The sequence below is a fragment of the Cervus canadensis genome, chromosome 6, assembly GCF_019320065.1.
Source record: "Cervus canadensis isolate Bull #8, Minnesota chromosome 6, ASM1932006v1, whole genome shotgun sequence".
NCBI classification, from domain to species: Eukaryota; Metazoa; Chordata; class Mammalia; order Artiodactyla; family Cervidae; genus Cervus; species Cervus canadensis.
Genome location: NC_057391.1, coordinates 37,774,875 through 37,795,309, shown reverse-complemented (window position 1 = coordinate 37,795,309; position 20,435 = coordinate 37,774,875). Strand labels below are relative to the sequence as shown.

The 20,435-nt window shown below is 39.7% G+C and overlaps 2 protein-coding genes across 4 annotated transcripts in view; one reads left to right on the top strand and one right to left on the bottom strand.

The window, feature by feature from the left end:
- NDUFAF1 (NADH:ubiquinone oxidoreductase complex assembly factor 1) lies at nucleotides 1-15,112 on the top strand. Of its 3 annotated transcripts, none has more exons than XM_043471524.1 (5): nucleotides 1-122; nucleotides 4,759-5,411; nucleotides 8,246-8,431; nucleotides 13,830-13,904; nucleotides 14,877-15,112. In XM_043471524.1, the coding sequence occupies exons 2-5, from the start codon at nucleotides 4,836-4,838 to the stop codon at nucleotides 15,021-15,023; spliced, it is 984 nt and encodes a 327-aa protein (XP_043327459.1). In that variant the 5' UTR covers nucleotides 1-122; nucleotides 4,759-4,835; the 3' UTR covers nucleotides 15,024-15,112. The 3 variants fall into 3 exon arrangements, with proteins under 3 accessions (XP_043327459.1, XP_043327457.1, XP_043327458.1); XM_043471522.1 differs by having other exon boundaries at nucleotides 55-193; XM_043471523.1 differs by having other exon boundaries at nucleotides 83-248.
- A 2,138-nt stretch (nucleotides 15,113-17,250) lies between these two features.
- NUSAP1 (nucleolar and spindle associated protein 1) overlaps nucleotides 17,251-20,435 on the bottom strand; it is a 28,198-nt gene continuing 25,013 nt past the window's right edge. Inside the window, exons 10-11 of the mRNA XM_043471521.1 lie at nucleotides 19,197-19,305; nucleotides 17,251-18,151 (exon numbers count right to left, since the gene is read on the bottom strand). Of these exons, the coding sequence (XP_043327456.1) occupies nucleotides 18,055-18,151; nucleotides 19,197-19,305 (206 nt within the window). The 3' untranslated portion in view covers nucleotides 17,251-18,054. The remainder of the gene's footprint in view (nucleotides 18,152-19,196; nucleotides 19,306-20,435) is intronic.

The window sequence follows — 20,435 nt, the reverse complement described above, 5'->3', positions numbered from 1 at the left end:
TCACAAGGCCTGGTTTTACTCCGGACTGGAAAAACAGATGGCCCCGCATAGGAAAAGTGGAGTACCCGGTCTGGAAAAGCGGGGAGTCGAGCGGAAGTCACTCTGAGGCGCCGTCAGTGGAGGCAAGTGAGCGCCTTCCTGGAGTTGGCGTGTCGGGACCTTGTGAGGGTGACACGGTCCTAGTAGGTGAAGGGTAAGGCTGTCGCACGGTCCCGATCGCTCCCCGACTTAAACACTGGGACTCTGGGGTTAGTTTTGCCACTTACTCGTTGTATGACCTCGGGTGATTTAATTTTGGAACCTCCATGTGTTTATCTCTGTAATTGGAATAATAATAGTACCTTTCTCATCGTTGTGAAAATATCAATGCACTCAGAACGGTTTCTGACACATCGTAAGCTCTGGATATACAAACTTCACTAATACTGCTCTCTTTTAGCCGCTTAGGTTACATTGCCAGGAAAACTCAGCAACTTCGGCTGGAGATCATCCAGTTAATGATTTTGACTTTATGTTTATCGGTAATAGAATGAAACAAAACACTTACGATTAAAGTTATATTATTAGAGAAGTAGTAACACTATTGATGAGTTGGAAAATAGTGAATAATATTACTTATAGTCCCACTGTCCTACACACTACTTTAAGTCTTTTTCTTCTTTTTTACCCCGAGATCTTTTTTGTCCATACATTTTTATGCTTGTAATGTTAATGTGTATGCATTTTTTGTATATACTCCTCATTTGCCACTCACTAGTGTTACCTAAGCATGCTTTCATGAGAATTCGTGTTTATGATTGTACAGATTCCATTTTAAAGGCTTATCATTTATTTCCCAAATTTCTGTATATGTAGAGGTAAAAAATCATTTAAAGTAGTCAGGGAAATTTAGATACTACCTATGATTCCAGGACGTGAGATCAACTGTTGTTATTTCTGCTGGTTCCCTTCTATTTTTTGTCCATGTGAAAACATACCATTTACAAGTTGTTCATTTATTTTAGCAGACATTTGAGCATCAGTTATGTTCAAGCCATAGTCCAAGATTAAAGTCTGGCTACTTAGGTAGACAGATAAAAGCAAGATTATAATAGTATGTAAGGGCTGTGAGATGTATGTACAGGTTTTCATGAGAATACGGAGGAAGAGCAATGTCAGTGCCCTCCATTCAGAAGCCACCGGGAACATGTTTATAGCTGAGCAAGTTGGGCTTACTGTAGTGGAAGAGAATATATGCCCTGGAAAGCCATGGGGCATCTCATTTAAAGGGTGTTAGAAGGGATTTCCTGTTGGACTTAGGTTTCTGTTACATGATTTGGGGGAAAATAGTTGATAGATGGAAGTAATTCTCTGATTAGGAAAGAAGCTTATGTATCTAGAGTGAGGCTAATGCTATGACTGGTCAGGTATGGCAGTCACTTGTATTAGCTAGGATAATAGAATATTTGGTCACTTTTGGCATTTTTTAGTGATGTGTTTTTTGTGTATCAGACATGATTGTAGTTAGGAGCTGAGGGTATTGCCCATGAAAGTGAGAAGTGAGACCAAGGAATTGGGTGCATTTTGAAGGGCCTTGTGTACCATTTTAGGAGTTTTAATTTCTGGACAGAATTGCTGAATAAGGGGAGTGCCATCATATTTAGAAAAATCCCCTTCGTTGCCAGTCAAGGGTTGGATTGGGAGAGAAGGAGGAGGTCAGAGTCAGAGAGATGAGTTAGGACTTTACTAAATCCTAAAGGCCGTTCTCTGCACCAGCAATCACCTGGGGACTTGTTAGAAATACAGAATATCAGGCCCCATCCTGTGCCCACTAAATCAGGATCTGCATTTTAACAAAATTCCCATATGATTCAAGGCACTTTAAAGTTTGAAAAGCCTCTCCCCGCTTTTTTAAAAAAAGATTTATCTGTTTTTTGGCTGTGGTGGGTCTTCGTTGCTGTGTGTGGGCTTTCTCTAGTTGTGGCGAGCCAGGGCTACTCTTTGTTGTGGTGTGTGGGCTTCTCATTGTGGTGGCTTCTCTTGTTGCAGAGTATGAGCTCCAGGCAAGGGGGCTTCAGTAGTTGCAGTACGTGGGCTCAGTAGTTGTGGCGTAGGGGCTTAGCTGCCTTGCTGCATGTGGGATCTTCCCGGACCAGGTATAGAACTGGTGTCCTTTGCATTGCAAGGCAAATTCTTAACCACTGGAACACCAGGGAAGCCCAAGAAACCCTTTGTTAGGGGAATTAAAATAGTTCTGGGAAGAATCACTAAAACCGTGAACCAAGACACTGGTGGCGGTGTTGGTGGATAAATATGGAGATATCATTTGTTTGACAAATACTAGAACCCTCCCGAATGTCTGGCACCATCCTGGGAGTTGAAAGTACCATAGTGAAGATGGTCTGTCCCTTTAAGACACTTCCAGTCTGGCAGGGAGACTGACAAGGGAACAGGCAATAAATGGTAGCAGGGAAAGCTTAAGCCTAGTATGCAGTGAGACCACATCAAAAGGCCTTGGAGGAGTTGAGTAATTAAGGGTTCTTTGAGGAGGTAATGGGTGTCTGAGCTGAGTCTCAAAGGATAAATTAGTCAGCAGAAATCAGTAGAGGGCATTTCTGGCCTCGGAGCAGCAGTCTGCTAAGACGTGATGCCCGGACAGGGAGTTCTGGGAGGGGGGGGGGTTCTGGAGGGGGGCAGTTTCTGGAACACAGGTGTTCTCTGTGATTAGAGCAGAGCAGGGTGTGATTGGAGGGAAGATTGGAGAGATGAGCGGAGGCTAGATCTGGAGGAGTCTCACAGACCCTGTGGAGAAAGTTGAGTTTTATTCTGAAGACCATGAGAGCCTCTGAAGAGTTTTAATGCGAGAAGATAAAGAATCAGTTTTGTGTTTTAGGCCCTCTATAGATGCTGAGAGTAGTGGGGCAGATTGGAGGTAGGGGTGCCCGTCTGGAATGCAGTGACTTAGGAGAGATGAGGTCATGAGCCACCTGATGTAGGGAGTGAGGGAGGAGGGGCAGTCTAGAAAGATGACCAGTCCTGTGTAGTAGATAGAGTGGTCTGGGTGCCATTTTGATGTACTCTTAAGCAACTGAGGCAGGTGAACTGAATTGTTGGATCTGGGGCATTTTTGAAGCTTTTAAAGTTCTCAGCATTCCATATTGTTTCTTAGTACTGTATTCTTACTAGTGGGTGATTTTTTGTTTTTGTTTCTTCTCTCTTCTCTCTGGTGAGAGAAAGATGGCGAAATTAGCATTGCATATTTTATTTCATTTTCAGGGTAGCTGGAATAAGTAGGAGAGGGGATTGTTAGCCTTCCTGGTTCTTGCAGCACTCCTGCCAGCAACCGTTAAATGTTTTTGCAAGAGCAAAGTTGTTACTTCAGTAGAGACATAGAAGTTATATTACTAATGTTTTACATACAGAGAGCCAGCAGTGTCAAATGGGAACATTTAAGGCCGGGGTTCTTGTGCTTGCTTCCATACTGATTAGCATTGTAATCTTGGGCAGGTTACTTCCCCTTGTTGGTGTCTTATTTCCTTCTGAAAGGAAATATCTACCTGGCTGTTTTACAGGAGGCTTATGTGGATTAAATGAGATAATATTTGTCAGGGTGGTTTGAAAATATTAAGAATGGCATTTAAATGTAATGGTATTATTGCTACTATGGTTTAGGTTCTATCTTTGAGGACCTCAAATAGTGACTGATAGTTAAAAACTTGTTACTCAAAATATGGGCCTTGGACTAGTAGCTTACTAGACGTGAAGAATCTTGGGGATCTTGTCAGACTTAACTGGATCAGAGAACCCTTTTACAGCCATCAATCCATCTGATCCAACAGAAGAATCCCTTAAGGTAGGTAGGGGAGGTGTTATCCCAGCCTTTCCCCCAAGGAAATGAAGGTCTCAAGAGATCAACTGTTTTTGCTTTGAGGGTAAACAGTTCTAGCTGTACAGTCTTCTGATTCCACATACAGACTGTAATCTGTTCTTTTTATAGAAGAAGTGCTAAAATGTCAGTTAGCCTCAATCCTGGAGTGAATTAGTTGAATATTTTATTTTAGGAACCAATTATTTCTTTTAAAATGTGAGGCTGCGCCATGACAGGCAGCCTAGATTAGGAGTAGGCCTGGTTTTCCACGGTAACATGATTATCAGGCCATCTGGAGCCAGCCAATCAACATGCGCCCAGCAAGAAAAAGGGAACCTATCAGGGAAAGCTGAAAAAGCCCGCGAAGGTTTGGGCCAATAAGATTACTTTGCAAACAGGTAACCAATCCGCTTAAGCCAGCCACCAACTGCTTATGTGCACCCTATAAATTTGGGTAACCGTTTGGGCCCAGGGCTCTTGGACCCTGCACCACTCACTGCGTTGGTTGCGGCAAGAGCCCTGACTCGAGTCAACAATAAACTTCCCTTTCTTTGCGTGTTGCATTGTCTTGGAAGCCTTCTCTCTTCCCGCTCGGGGATTCAGACATCGGGCATAACAAAATGTAGCATAAAAATTTGCTTTAAAGTTGATACTACCTTTTGAAGCACATTCTTGAATTATTTTGGGGCTGATCATCAACTCCATGAAGGAGGTTGTGTTTCTGTTCATCTTGGTGTATTTTCACAAAGCAGTGGGATGTATTATGTACAGTGTAAACTTTTTTCTCCTCATAGTAAATATTTATAGAATTAGAAAATAATGAATTTCACAGTACATGATCCATGTTGAATTTGAAATTATGATGTGTTTGTTGGTACGCTAGTAACTCTTCACTGTCTCTTTTATTATAGGTGGAATTGGGCTATTTGCTGAAGCTTCTTTACCTGGTAGCCCAGGGAAAAATTTACATTTTGATTTTTTTTTTGTCATGGCTTTGGTTCATAAATTGTTGAATGGCACTTATATTCTCAGAAAATGCCCAAAGCCAAGAGTTGTCTTCTGTCCATTTTGGGGTACTCACTTTGCAGACTATTGTTCCAGTAGTTTTCAGAAACCAGTGGCTGCTCCTGGCAAAGCCTCTTCTCAGAGGAAGACTAAAGGGAATTTGGAAGAACATCACCAGAGAGAAGTTGCTTTGGAAATAACTTCTCCTGAGGACAAGCCTGAAATTAGTTTTGATAAAGCAATTAAAGAAGAAATGAAGGGCCATTTTAGGCATTTGAAGGATGATATTGTGAATTATTGGCTAGGGCCTGAAGGCCGCCCTCTGCATGAGGTCTTGATGGAACAAGCCAAGGTTGTCTGGCAATTCCGTAGCAAAGAAGATTTGGATAAGTGGACAGTAACTTCTGATAAAGCGATTGGTGGCAGAAGTGAAGTGTTCCTGAAAATGGGCAGGAATAACCAAAGTGCACTGCTGTATGGAACTCTGAGCTCTGAGGCGCCCCAGGATGGGGAAAGTGGCCGAAGTGGGTACTGTGCAATGGTATCCAAGATTCTAAGGGTACGTGAAATTCAGGAGCTGCAATTTTCTGGTGAACTGAGGTGGACTTCATTGTAGCATGAGCTGTAGCAGACAGCTTTTATTTCTATAAATGAAAACATCTGGCATCTCATCTTGTGTATGGTTAAATAACTACTGGGCACAAGTGTAAAGTTTCATAAACACAAGGGGAAAGTGGTTCCTGAAGAGAGGCTACATGTTTCTGGACATCATTATCGGCCAGGATGAGGCATACTTATGTTTGAGGAGCCCTGAGGAGGATAGACATTTAAATAATAATCTAGGGAGATTTGTATCTCCTCTGACATAGCCCACAGACCCTCTCATGGCTTGGTGTGCCTTAGAGTGGGAAGTAGGGCCAGCCTGTGGATTTTTTTTTCAAGTAAACTATTTCTGTGACAGTTTCTTAGTCTTTCCTTATTTTTCTTGAGGATTTGAGAAATACTGGTCAGGTATTTTGTAGAATGATCTTTAATTAGGGATATTCTGATTTTTTTTCCTCCTGGTTACACTGAGTTTCTAGGTTTTAGGAAGAATAGCATAAAGTTGAAGTACACTTCCCATCATATCAGGGGTATATGCTAGTAACCTGACTCATCACTGATGTGTTAATGTTGGTCACCTGGTCAGGGTAGTGTTTGCTAGATTACTCCATTGTCAAGTATTTACCACCCCGCCTCCTTTTCATATTCTGTTCTTTGGAAACAAGTCACTGAGTGTACCCTGCATTCAAGGCGTCGGGTAGGGTATGGGATTAAGTTCTATATCCTGGAAGGGGTTGTATTTTCATAAATTATTTGAGATTTCAATTCTTCACAAAGGGAGATTTTTTTTTCCTCCCACATTTACTTATTTATTCAGTCATTTAGAATGGACTTACACTTTGGGTTATGATCCAATACCATGTTATTTATTTTGTTGTTCAAATTGTTCCAGCTTTGGTTTCAGATTATACCTATCCCTTTGACTTGCCATCATCCTTTTGTTTTTTGAGCACTTTTTGGCACTACAAGATACCATAGCTCATTTTGTGTTTTTCTCTGTTCCAACCCTAGAATTAGCCGTTTCTCAAAGAAGCCCTCATTTTTGTTTTGTTTTTTTTTTAAATGGTATTAGAAACCAAGATCTGTATTGACACTATATTTAGGACCTCTCAGTGGACACAACTAGGAAATACATGTATGCATATCAACTTGTGGAAACATGTCTGTAATTATTTATATATAGTAAGCTAAGTATGAGTTCATACTGATGCTTTGACTCTAATCCAGTACCACATGATTTACTCTTGCCTCCTCCCTCTTTTGTGTTGATAACTTCAGTCTGTAATGGTGTGAAACCTGTCTCCCACCATTTACCATACATTTACTTATTAATTTAACCCTACATGAAAAGCCATTTCAAAATTTATAACCCAGATCCCTGTGAGAATCATCTTTACCAACTGGCATACAATGCTTATGTATAGTATTCTTTGTCTAGCCTTCTGGTTTCCAGTCAGAACTCCATTTTCCAAAGCTGCTTAGGTCAGCTCCTTTGTCTTGCCACCAGTCTGTTGCTTTTTGCAAATTTGCTGATCAGCTGTTTCAGGGCTGCTCTGGACAGACTCCCGTGCCTGGTAGTGGCCACAACCATTGTGTGTTTGCTTGGTTATGGTGCTTTAAGGGGAAAAGCAAATGGTGGGAATAGTATTAGGCCCCCTCTCTCAAGATAATCATGAAAAAGAAAGGAAAGTGTTCTTTCAGCAGTAACAAACTTGCACAGATTTTATTTCAGGCCTTGAAAATCCACAGAATGGATTTGGTCAGTCCACAGTAGAAAATAATTCTGTGATAACCTGTGGAATAATGAAAATAGTTGATAACATTGATAAGTGTACCCTGCCAGTTCTTGTGCTAATTACTTGGTATACATTATCCCTTTTATTCCCCACATCAATCTTGTAAGGTATAACCATCTCACTTTTACAGATGAGGAAACAGGCTTGGGGAGATTCTGTAGTTTGTCCAGAATTGTATGACTAGTAAGTAAGAGTTCATATCTGAGCACTTGTATTCTTGAAATCAGATGAGCTCTGAAGTAACAGACACCTTTGGAAACTAATACTACATTCTGCTTTCAAAGAGAGACCATTTAGGCAGTGTTTAAGAACATAGATTTTGGAATTAAACAGCACTGGACCTACCAGTTAGGAGTTAAGTGCTCAGTTTCTTCATCTATAAGATGGAAAACAATGATATTACCTATCTCATAGGGCTATTGTGAAGATTAAATTATGCATGCCTAGTGGTTAATGTATATTTTCAATGGATGGTAGCTGTTAAAATAATATTGGTTTTAAAAATTGAGGTCTAGAATTCCCTGGTAGTCCAGTGATAAGGACTCTGTGCTTCTACTGCAGGGGGCACAGGTTTGATCCCTTATGCTACGTGGCCAAAAACAAAAACACAACTTGAGGTGTTTCATAGTTTTCTGATTTAAGGGAAGGCAGTTTCAGTAAAATGGCCCACTCAGAAGCCATTGCTCTCTAGGCCCAGGGAAAGAAAATACATGGAGTAGTTCATTTCTGTTCAGTGACACAAGTGTCTATCTCATGTAAACATTGTCCTGTGCAAATCATGCCTTGAACATTAGCTTAGAAACATTTAACTAGGTCAGTATTTTGTGCTAAAATAAGAATCACCAGATTTATCTGCCTTCTTAAAGTGGTAGAAAGCAGAAAAAGGCAGAAAAATGGCTTATTGATCCCTTTGATGCTGTAAAAGGTGATGGTGACTCACATTTTGCTAATAGTGGGAAATGAGGTGAAATTACCGTTCTTTTCTGTACCTTAGGGCCCTTTTGAGATGAAGAGATCTTATGATTGGTCCCACTTCAACACTCTGTATCTCCGTGTCCGTGGAGATGGTCGACCTTGGATGGTGAATATCAGGGAGGACACGGATATAATCCAGAGGAAGGATCAGATGTACAGTTACTTCATGTTCACCCGTGGGGGGCCCTACTGGCAGGAGGTCAAGGTAACAACAGCACCAGTCTTTTCTTGTATGAAAATGAGGTCTTTTGGTCATGTTACATTGTAGTTTTCTTATTAATTCCTCTTGGACTGTGGGAAGGGAAAGAAGGAAGAGGACCTAAAGGCAATATTTATATAATTGATTTTTTCTTTCATTAATATAAATGTTAGCTTACTAATCAGTGAATACTTTTTTAAAAAACATTTATTTATTTTTGATTGCGCTGGGTCTTTGTTGCCGTGTGGGCTTTCCCTAGCTGCGGTGAGCAAGGACTACTTTTCATTGTAGTGCATGGGCTTCTCATTGCGGTGGCTTCTCTTGTTGTGGAACATATGCCTTAGAGTGTGCGGGTTCAGTACTTGCAGCTCTTGGGTTTAGTAGTTGTGATGCATGGGCTTAGTTGTTCCACAGCATGTGGAATCTTCCCAGACCAGGGATCGAACCCGCGTCTCCTGCATTGGCAGATGATTCCTATCCACCATACCACCAGGCAAGTCCTCCAGTAAATACTTTTGATAAGGGTATGGCCAGGTCCATGCAGAGTCATAAGTATATCTCTGCCCTGTGCACAAGTACTGTAGGTGATTCTTTTTAAGTTTCTGCCATATCATCTCTTCCAGGCAGCTGTACCTAGCTAGTGTCCCTAGTTGAGTAGAAAGCCTCCCTTAAGAGGAATAAATACTTCATACTTTATGTTACCAACATTTTTATTCGATTTGTTTCTTGGTACTATAATGCAGTCGTATTTTGTAGGGAGAAGAAACTTTTAGAAGGTAAAAAATGTTAACCTGAAGGAAAATAAATGGAGATTCAGGGAATGAGGGCAAAACCAAGTGTGCATTCCTTTCTTCTGTCTATTGAAGGTTTTTAATCTATAAATTTAAAAAAAAAGTCTCCATGTTGCTCATACTTAAGAGTCATCCTGGATTCCTTTCACCCCAACCCACATCTAGTCTATTAATGAATTCTTTCACGTCTCCTCCCAAAATACCTGTCTATCTATTTCTAGCTATCTCTTCGACTCTTACCCTAGCTCAGGCCTTGGGATTACTGCAAGAGCTTCTTTTGTCCTCTTACCTCCTAAAGTCCACTGTGCACACAACAGCCAGAGTGATCTTTCTAAAGCATAGTTCAGATTACATCACTCACATGCTTAAAACCCTCCAGCGATCTCTCCTTATTAGAATACAGTCCAAACTCTTTAACATGACCATGGGGCCTGTAGTAGCAGACCCCGTCTTCGTCTTCGTCTTCAGTCTCTCCTCCTTCTCCTGCTGTCTTCCATATGGCCTCTTTTGTGTGTGTCAAACTCAGATTTACTTCTGTCAAAACCTTTGTGTTTCATGCTGTATCCTATGGGCATGCTTTTCATGTGCTTTCTCTTTCTTATCATTCACTTCTCAGCTCAAAAGTCACCTCAGAGAGGCCCTTCCTGATCCCTCTAGCTCGAGTTGCATCCTCTCACACAATAATAATACCCTGTTTAATTTTTTCTTAGCGCTTACCATTAAGTACAAGTATGTGTTCATTCAGCTGTCTGTTTATTGTCACTGTCTGCTCTGCTCCTCTGGAACATAAATTCTGTAAATTCTGAGAGCAGGGACTTTGTATTGTTCTTAGCTGTTTCCCTTGTACCTAGAGCAGTGCAGTGCCTAGCATATAATAGGCATTAGATACATATCTGAGCTTCACAGGTGGCTCAGTGGTAAAGAATCCACCTGCCAATGCAGGAGACGCAGGAGACGGGTTTGATCCTGGGTTGCGAGGATCCCCTGGAGGAGGAAGTGGCAATCTACTCCAGTATTCCTGCCTGGGAAAACCCATGGACAGAGGAGCCTGGTGGGCTACAGTCCATGGGATCAAAAAGAGTTGGAGGCTGACTGAGCAACTGAGTACGCATACACATAGATATGTATAATATAGATATGTAACCAAAAATTACTACATATGTAACACTTGTATGCAAGTAATGCATATAACAAGTTATTAAATAAAACAAGTATTTCATTATAGAAATTCTAGAAAATGCAGAAAAGGAAAATAATCTTGTGTTACCATTACCCAGAAATAAAATACTATTTTTATTTTAGTATGTACCTTCAGACTTTTCTATTTACACTTTTTTTTACAAAAATAATATTGTGCCAATGCTATTTTATAACATACATTTTTCACTGAACTGAATTTTATGAACAACTTTCTGTTGAAATATATTTCTACATCAGTTTTAATATCTGCATAAATATAAATAGACACAATTTATTTAATCCATCCTCTATTGTTGTGCATTTAGATTGTGTTCAGCGTTTTTCACTGTTACATCAAACTCTGAGGTAACATCCTGAGTTATTTTCTTAGATGTTTTCCTGGAAATAAAATACCTAGAAAAAAATGATACATACATTTTTAAGAGCTTTGATGCACATTGTCAAATTATTCTCTAGTATCATTACCATTTAATCATTAGCAATTACTTATTACTTTCTTTCCTGAAGTTACATGTTCTGATCTTTGGCTGGAAATAATAGTTGTTTGTAACACCTTTCTTTAAATTATTAAGGGAAGTATTGGGGAAGAGATTTTTTAAAATTAAATGTCATTAATTGCTGTTTACTTCTTCATGTATAATTCTCCCTTAGTAAATAGACGTGAGATGCTCAAATATTTACACTGATTATAGAAAGAAAACAGAGGAAAGTAATGGAAAAATTATGCATGCTAGTGTCATTTGTAGACAGAAAACAATTCTTTATCCTTTTCTTTTTTTTAAGCAAATCGTACAGATTTAATTCTTCTTAGCTTCATTTTTTTCCAGGCTAAAAAATTCCCTTGGTGTGGACAGTGATCTTATCAAATTATGTGACAAAAAGACAAAAGGTTGGGGGAGGGGGGTGGGTGACACATACTCCTTGAATACATTTTGAATAATGAGGTAGTTGAAGTGCCAAACCAGGATGCAAAAATGAGAAACTGGGGTGGGGATGGGGGTGTCCCTTCCAGGTTTGTTTAACAGAAATGGAGGGAGCAGGTGAAATGAGATGTGACTGCACTTGAATTTGCTTTCTGAATAATATGATCTTAGGCAATGGTGGTTTATTAAATGAACTTTGAATTGAGTTTGTTTGCTTCCCTCATAGCTCAGTTGGTAAAGAATCCGCCTGCAATGCAGGAGACCCCGGTTTGATTCCTGGGTCAGGAAGATCTGCTGGAGAAGGTATAGGCTACCCACTCCAGTATTCTTGGGCTTCCCTTGTGGCTCAGCTGGTAAAGAATCCATCTGCAAAGTGGGAGACCTGGGTTCAATCCCTGGGTTGGGAAGATCTCCTGGAGAAGGGAAAAGCTACCCACTCCAGCATTTTGGCCTGGAGAATTCCATGGACTGTAATAGTCCATGGGGTCACAAAGAGTTGGACATGACTGAGCGACCTTCACTTTCACTTTATGTCAACAAGTGTTTCAGGTGATAAATAATCTGAACGTTTTGTTTTTTTAATTCACTTCTTTTGGTTAAAAAATCAAAATAATATAGATATATGTACAAAGAATTCTCACTCCCATTCAGTTTCCTTTTACCCTTCCCCCCCACCCTCTATAGGTAACCATGTTTATTAGTTTCTTGCATAGGTTTACAGTTTTTTTAAATAAGCAAATATATATGCACATATACTTCATTTTTTTTTTTTTTTTTTACTAAAAATAGTAGTATGCTTTATGCACCTTCTGTACATGTTTATATTTTTAAAATTTAGATCCTGGAAAGATTCCATATCACTATATATAATTATTCTTCATTTTTTGTTATTTTGTTTGGTATTTTCTGTTATGTGGGTACCCAATAGTTGATTGAAATAGTCCTTTATTGATAGACACTAGGGTTGTTCCCAGTTGCTACAGTAAATTTATTAGTTTTTTGGAGGCATTTCAAAAATTTCTTTTTAGGGAAACTCTCTGGCAGTGCAGTGGTTAGGACTTAGCTTTCACTACCAGGGTTCAGTCCCTGGTCAGAGAGCTAAGATCCGACAAGCTGCACGGCATGGCCAAAAAAAATTTTGTTTTTTATAATACAGATGATGTTTACACTGTAGATTTTGTCTATATCTTCCTTCTTACTAATAATATATTGCAGACGTCTTCCCACAGCATCAGGTATAGATCTGTTAATACTGCATTTTTGATATTAGCTGTATAGTATTTAGTTATATGATTGCACCATAATTTATTCAACTATTTCTCTCTTTTTCCTTTTTCTGCCGTCATTATTAGAAAAAGCAGCATCTTTATGTGTTTGTCAGAGTTTATCTGTAATATAAATTTCTAAAAGTGAAATTGGCAGGTCAGATTATAGCATTTCAAATTTTGTGAGGTATTGCTGTTAGTTTCCTATTGCTGTATTAAAAATACCACAGACTTCGCAGCTTCAAACAACATATTTGTTAACTCACATTGTGTAAGTCACAGATTAGACAGCCTATGGCTGGGTTCAGTGCTCAGGGTCTTCTAAGGATGATATCACAAGGTGTCAGCTGGGCTGTATTCTTTTTGGAGGCTCTGGGGAAGAATCCACTTCCAAGCTCATTCTGATTATTGGCCTGATTGAGTTCCTGTGGTTGTGATGATATCCTTGTTTCTCTACTGGTTGTCAGCTGGAAGCCACTCTCAGGTCCTGTAAGCAGCCCACACTCTTTGCCATTGAGCTCCTCCGTCTTCAAAGCCAGCAGTGGAGAATCCCCCTCACTTCCCCCTTTGAGTCCCTCTGATGCTTCTAACCTCCTTCACCAGGCATTTTTATGAGCTCAAGTGATTGTCACACCCACAGAGGATCATCTTCCCTATGTTAAGGTCAGCTGATTTGGGACCCGACTTCTGTGGAGTCCCTTCACAGCAGCACTGAGATTAGTGTCTGAATGTCTGGAAGAAGGTGTATGTGCACTGAAAGGTGGAAATCTTGGGGGTCATCTTAGAATCTTGCGTGCCACAACTCTCAGCTATTCTCTAAGAGTTGGACTAATTTGCCGTCCTCCTAACAGCATACAGATGTGTCTGTTTCTCCCATCTCCATTTTTCTTTTGGGTTGTGTGATCTTTTTCTTAGTTATCTGTAAAAGTTTTGTGTTTAGGATACCTTTTTTTTTTTTTGCCATCAGAAAGTTGTAATTGTACTCCTTTATTTTTTCCTTTGGGACTTCTGGCTTGCAAAGGTTTACAGTTGTTCTCTTGCAATACTTAGATTATTTCATTAAAATTTTTTTCCATCTGTGATCCAAACGACTAAGCCACTTGTTATATAATGTTAGATAATTTTAGAATTAAATTTAAAGCATTATTATTTTATCATTGCAGTTCTATACAGATGCTTCAGTTGCTTACATTTCAGCTTTGAAGTCAGTGGTTTTTTCTTTCAGATTCCTTTCTCCAAATTTTTCTTCTCTAATCAAGGAAGAATCCGGGATGCCCAGTACCAGCTTCCGCTCGACAAGGTAACATTTTCCTGTATTTTCACTCAGAACTGTATTGCACATGTGCTTAGTTGTGTCTGACTCTTTGGGACCCCATGGTCTGTAGCCCACCAGGCTCCTCTGTCCATGGGATTTCCCAGGCAAGAATGCTGGAGAGGGTTGCCATTCCCTTCTCCAGGGGATCTTCCCAATGCAGGGTTGAAACCTGAGTCTGTTGTGTCACCTGCATTGGCAGGTGAATTCCTCACCGCTAGCGCCACCTGGGAAGACCATATATATTCAGTTCAGTTCAGTCGCTCAGTCCTGTCTGACTCTTTGCGACCCTATGAACTGCAGCATGCCAGGCTTCCCTGTCCATCACCAGTTCCTGGAGCTTGCTCAAATTCATGTCTGTTGAGTTGGTGATGCCATCCAACCATCTCATCCTCTGTCGTCCCCTTCTCCTCCTGCCTTCAATCTTTCTCAGCATCAGGGAAAGACTGTATATTACCTTTAGTGAAATAGAACTGTGAGGATTAGTTCAGTTCATCTTTGAAGGCTGGCATATGAAAGATGAAAATTCCTATTTAAGTATACTTCTGTTATACCTAGACAGATGCTGACTCAGAACTGTCCTGTGAACCAAACCCCTTGCTTGGAGGAATTTAAGTGTGGTCATCTTTTTAGCATGCCTACATTTTACTTTAGCTTTAAAATAGAGTTCAGGGGCGCTTCAAGGAACCTTCATTAGACATCCATTTTTACTTATTAGTTTTAAGTGGCACTGTTTTAAAGAGAGAAGTAGAATATGGAAAGAAAAGCAGTCATGTACTTCTTTTTATAATTTGCCACAGCACTTGAGTACTATGGTATAACATGTTAAGGGCTGATAGTATGTACACAAAGCTATAGTAATTATGGAATTTTAAAACTCCAGGGACAACATCAGCATATGAGATTTTGATCAATTTCTCTGTTTTTTTTTTTTTTTTAATTTCTCTGTTTTAAATTTAGATCTCATCTATTGGATTCACCCTGGCTGATAAAGTGGATGGTCCATTCTTCTTGGAAATAGATTTTATTGGAGTATTTACAGATCCGGCCCACACAGAAGAATTTGCCTATGAAAATTCTCCAGAGCTTAATCCAAGACTTTTTTAAATAGTGATCATGTGGTATTTCTCTATTGCTGAGGGTAGTAGAATCCACAGTGACACAAAAATAAAGTATTTTTTTAAATGGTATCCAAACAGTGGCTGGTATGTCTTCCCTAAGACATAGCTAAATGCTCCTGTTGAGAGGAACCAGGATTTAAGTGATACCTTAACTTAAAGAATGCAACTAATGATGCAGAGGTACTGTGTAAACAACTGTTTTGGGTTAGAATGACTCCTGTTAGGAACAGTTCCTATACTAGTAGGTGGTTCCCAAAACAGGGAGGCTCTGAAATGACGGTTGATGGCCTTCTACCATTATACTCCCTATGTTTCTTTTGTTTTCTAATCTAGTTATCCGGAGAGGAGACTGCTGAAGAAATTAAGATAAAGATGCTATAGAAGTCACTGGGAAAAAAATACCTGTTTTATTCTGCCTGGGCTGCTGTAATAAATTACCATAGACTAGGTGGCTTAAACGAAACACATGTGTATTTCTTCCAGTTCTGGAGGCAGGGAAGTCCAGTATCAAGGTACCTGCCTACCTGGTGTCTGGTGAGTGCTTCTTGGCTTGTAGACAGCTGCTTTCTTAACTATCCTTACATGGAGAGAGCAAGTCCTAGTCTTTTCTCTTCATATAATAGCATTAATCCTATCATGAGGGCTCCACCCATGTGACCTGATTACCTCCCAAAGGTCTCCAAGTGCACCTCCAAGTACCAAGTCACATTGGGAATTAGGACTTTCAACATATGAATTGGGAGGGAGTGGTGGACACAAACATGGAGTCCATAACATCTACATTGCTGGTGCTCCAAAGATGCATGATCCTTGGCTGCTTCCCCCGTCATTTTAAGTATTTGAGATTGCGTGTGCCAGAAACAAGACCCTGACTAAATTTAAACTGATCAGTTCTTGTCCTGTTAGAGGAGATAGGAAACTATATGATATAGCCAGAGTATCCTAAGAGAGCCAAGTTTCAGATAAGAATACACAAGGCTGACAGCTTTTCCATCATGTTGGCCTAAAATATTTTCATGTAATTGTCTTTATCAGCTTTATTGAGATGTAATTTACATAACAAAGTTCATCTGTTTTAAGTATATAAATTCAATGATTTTGGGGGGGGGGCATACTGTACAGCTCGCAGGATCTTAGTTCCCCGAACAGGGATTGAAGCTGGGGCCGCAGCAGTGAAAGCACGATGTCTTCACCACTGGACCTCCAGAATTGTGCAGTCTTTATGCAGCTAATTTTAGGAAATTTCTGTCAGCTTCCTTGGTGGGGGGCCGCAGCAGTGAAAGCACGATGTCTTCACCACTGGACCTCCAGAATTGTGCAGTCTTTATGCAGCTAATTTTAGGAAATTTCTGTCAGCTTCCTTGGTGGCTCAGATGGTAAAGAATCTGCCTGCAACGCAGGAGACCTGGGTTCAATCCCTGAGTCACGAAGATCCCCTGGAGATGGAAATGGCAACCCGCTCCAGTATTCTTGCTTGGGAAATCCCATGGACAGAGGAGCCTGGCAGGCTATACTTCATGGGGTCTCAAGAGTCAGACATGACTTAGTGACTAAAACACCTAAAACTAAAACTCTTTATTCCCATCTCAGCCCCATAATCACGGATCTACTTTCTGTGTAAGTTTGTGTCTGACTTCTTTTCACTTTGCATAATGTCTTTGATGTTCATCCACGTTGCAGTGTTTATCAGGATTTCATTTTTTAGTGCTTTTTTTTAATCCATCCATTGATAGACAGTTGGATTTTTCTCTACTTTTTGGCTACTGTGAATAAAAGTGCTATAAATATTTGCACGTTTTGGTGTTGACATATGTTTTCATTTCTTAGGAGAATTTCTGAGTCATCTGATAGATGTATATTTAAATTTTTAAAGAAACTACAAAGCTGTTTTCCAAAATAGTTGTATCATTTTCCCTTCACAGTAGCAGGGTAGTTGACAGACATTTCTTGACTGATCTGGTCTCTGCCTCTTGATAGCAAAATTTGAGTTTATCGAGCACCCAGGAGTATGCCATATTCTGTGCCATGTTCTCTGGGCTCATATGTGTATAAAAATAATAGAATCTGACAGGTGCTGTGAAAATACACAATAAAGACATAATTATTTCTTCTAGGAGTAGAAGGTCAAGAAAGGATGCACAAAGAGTACAAGTCAACTCTTATTAGTCTTGGCCAGTCAAGTAAATTTTGGAAACCAATTCATTTACAAAGAATGAATCTTATCACCATGGGAAAAAATTTTATTCATGAAAATCTCAAGCCGTACAAAACGCAGACACTCCACTCAGGTGCAACAAACATGAATATGATACTAAGCAACTCTAGTCTTTTCCATAAATCGAGTAAGATATCAGTTTGACAGAGCACAGTAATCCTTAAAGCCACAATCCTCAACTTTCAGTATGGTATTTCTAAATAAGCCAGGCTAGAATGAGCTATAGTTTTGTTTTTAAGAATACAGAGATATGTAATTGACAATTACATGAAGTACACAAAAGCTTAAATGAAACATTTCACATAGGTAAAATACTGATGTCTTACCAACCCAAATGGCCTACAGTTTCAGTAAGATTACTGGATTCTCTAGAGGATGAAGAGGTGGCCTTTCACAGCTTACCCTATCTATAACTTGTTATTGTTCAATTTCTACTAAAGTATGTGTTATAATTGGCTACCATCAGGAAAATGCTATTGCCTAGAAGAGGACTGAAGTTCTGTTACTAGAGCCAGCAGAGGGCACTTGACTTAAAAAATCTAGGTCAAGAATCTATGATGGGTCTTTTGTAGAAAACTGAGCTAGTTGTACAGGGGCTTAGGTAAAAGGTATTTCAGAAGAGTTTGTGAGTTTTAAAGGTAATGTCTTTTCAGGGATATAACATGTGAAGAAGCCACAGGCACTACATATATGTATATGAACAAAGTTAGTAGAAAAAGGTCTTTTGACTAAAGTAAGAGGACAGTATAAAAGTATTTACAAAAAAGGGTTCAGAGGAAAGAAATATTTACAGGATGTTAAATTATGAACGTTCAGCTATAATGAGGCCCCTTCGAACTCCCAGGACCTTTTCTTTCTTCTCCTTTCGCTCCTGCTCATGTTTCTTTCGTTGCTCCTCCCTACAAAAGGACAGGTTATATGTTAGGCTCTGGTGAAGCTCCAAACAGACCACTTTTAAAGCACATGTGGTTAGCATAATGTCCAAACGTAAAATGACATCCAGTGTAAAATACACTTTTACAGGACACTGCGCTCTGACCAGTGGTCTGTGCGATGGAAACCATACCTGTAAGTCACTTATGTTAAAAGGCTAGAAATTTTTTCTTCCTTATGTTAAGGCAGCATTCTAAAACCAAGCATGAAAGAATCAGAAGACACCTTGGAGAGTGAACCCAACCCCTGTAGATTTTTTTAGTTTGTTCTAAGTGAGAAAGTTCTATCTGTGGAAGTCAGAATTCAAGCTCAAAATCACATTGTCTCACGAAAGTGAACCAGGATCTATTGACTTAAGTCAACTATGATTTTTGAGGGAAGGAATTAAGGGGAAAAAAAGGCCCAGAATCATGTTAATGATTTTAATAGCAAATAATAAGGTCTTGGTGGTAGCTGTCTAGTCAAATGATAGGTAAATATGTGTCCGGAGGGTATCTCATAGGGAATCGACCAAACCAGGACCAGCTGCAGCCCAAGACAGCCTCTGGCATTAACTTGGTTTTCATGAAGAAAGAAGCCTCTAAAGATCATACTGGGGTTTCCCTCTGTGTAGGGCCTTGAAGCCTAGTAAGCCTGGTTTCCCTGGGTGTGAGAATTTACATCTGTGTGCATACTTTAGGTGCCCTGGGCACATGACTGATATTTGGAGGGACATCCAGATGCACTGTTTGGGTAGATAGGTCATGTAAGAGCAGTGCTTTGAATCAGGGTCTTCTGAATCACCTGCAGAGCTTCAGAAACAATGCAGATGTGTGGGTGCCATCTCACGCCTACTGAATTAGAACCCACTGTGGTATTGCCTAGGCACATGTACTTTAAGTGCTGTATATGATTCCACTTCTACCTTCTGTTTAAACCCCATTATTTCTGTGACTCTATCCCAAAGACTCCGCTGTTATATAGAGTTTTCCAAATTAAAAGAATTATAGAACTGAATAGTTATGTTCTTACCTGGTCTGGAGACGAGGCTGTTTATAAGTTTTCTTGTGGAAGCTAACTCTGCTGACATGCTCATGTAGAGAATTGTTTTCTTTAGACTGTCCCCATGGTTTCAGTTTTCCTAGTTTAGGACAGAGACAAACAAATGTAAGAAGATTCTTGTATTTATAATTTTAATTTTCTCTTATCCGTGGCTATCTGCTTGCTATCAACATTTATACTTTGCTTTTAGACATTTGCTAGTATAATTCTATTAATTTTAGTTTAATATTCCACAGATAACATTACTTTCTTTTCCTCTAAAAACAAGTGTCTTCTACTTTAAAAAGATTTTCTTTTGGCCACACTGCATGGCTTGTGGGATCCTAGGTTCCTCAACTGGGACTGAACTCAGGCCCCTGCAGTGGAAGCACAGGGTTCTAACCACTGGACCGCCAGGGAATTCCCTCTCTGACTTTTTAATCCTTGGAAAGTCACAAAAAAATCTTAATACAAAAAAAAAAAACAACCCTCGTAATACTGAATCCAATTATATGGCACATCAAAGAAGCCATAACAACTAGGTAGTTTAATCCCAAGATTGCATAGGTATGTTTAATACTAAAGTAGTATTTCATCTATGCAGTTTATTATTATTGATACCTATTGACATGTATTTGGAACAGAACAAGTAGGACTATTTTATTGGCTTTAGAATTGTGACCAAATTTCCAGATGTTTATGTATTACTTTTCATGCATAGTTTGACCTGTTTCTGAGTACTAGTGATTGTCATTTGCAGTGTTTCCCATTTTATAAAAAGGACTATCACACCTGCTGCATCATTTGACCCTCTTAGTAGCCACCGAAGTAGTACTTATTTATTTTCCCTTTCATAAAGGAATTAAGTGACTTGTCTAGGATATAAAATAGCAAGCACAAGTGAAGCTCTAAACCAGGTTTTCTACCATCAGTAGAAGTTAGGACGATCAGTCATTCCCATGACAAATACTTTTTGAGAACCTGGTATGTGCAAGGGACTTTTCTAGGTGCTAAGGACATCGCAGTGAACCTAGAAGTCAAAAATTCTTGCTGTCTTCCAATGGTAGAGGTAGATAATTGTCAAGTAAGGTAACATCAGGCAGCGCTATGAAGAAATATAAGACAAAGTAAGGAATGGAACTATGAGCCATGCTGTGTAGGGCCACCTGAGACGGACAGGTCATGGTGGAGCGTTCTGACAAAACGTGGTCCACTGGAGAAGGGAACGGC

What these genes read in the sequence shown, in the direction of transcription:
- NDUFAF1 (XM_043471524.1), top strand. Translation starts at nt 4,836, where the DNA reads ATGGCTTTGGTTCATAAATTGTTGAATGGCACTTATATTCTCAGAAAA. An exon ending in TGGTATCCAAGATTCTAAGG is followed by an intron (nt 5,412 to 8,245) that starts GTACGTGAAATT and finishes TCTGTACCTTAG; the next exon opens with GGCCCTTTTGAGATGAAGAG. An exon ending in ACCAGCTTCCGCTCGACAAG is followed by an intron (nt 13,905 to 14,876) that starts GTAACATTTTCC and finishes TTTTAAATTTAG; the next exon opens with ATCTCATCTATTGGATTCAC.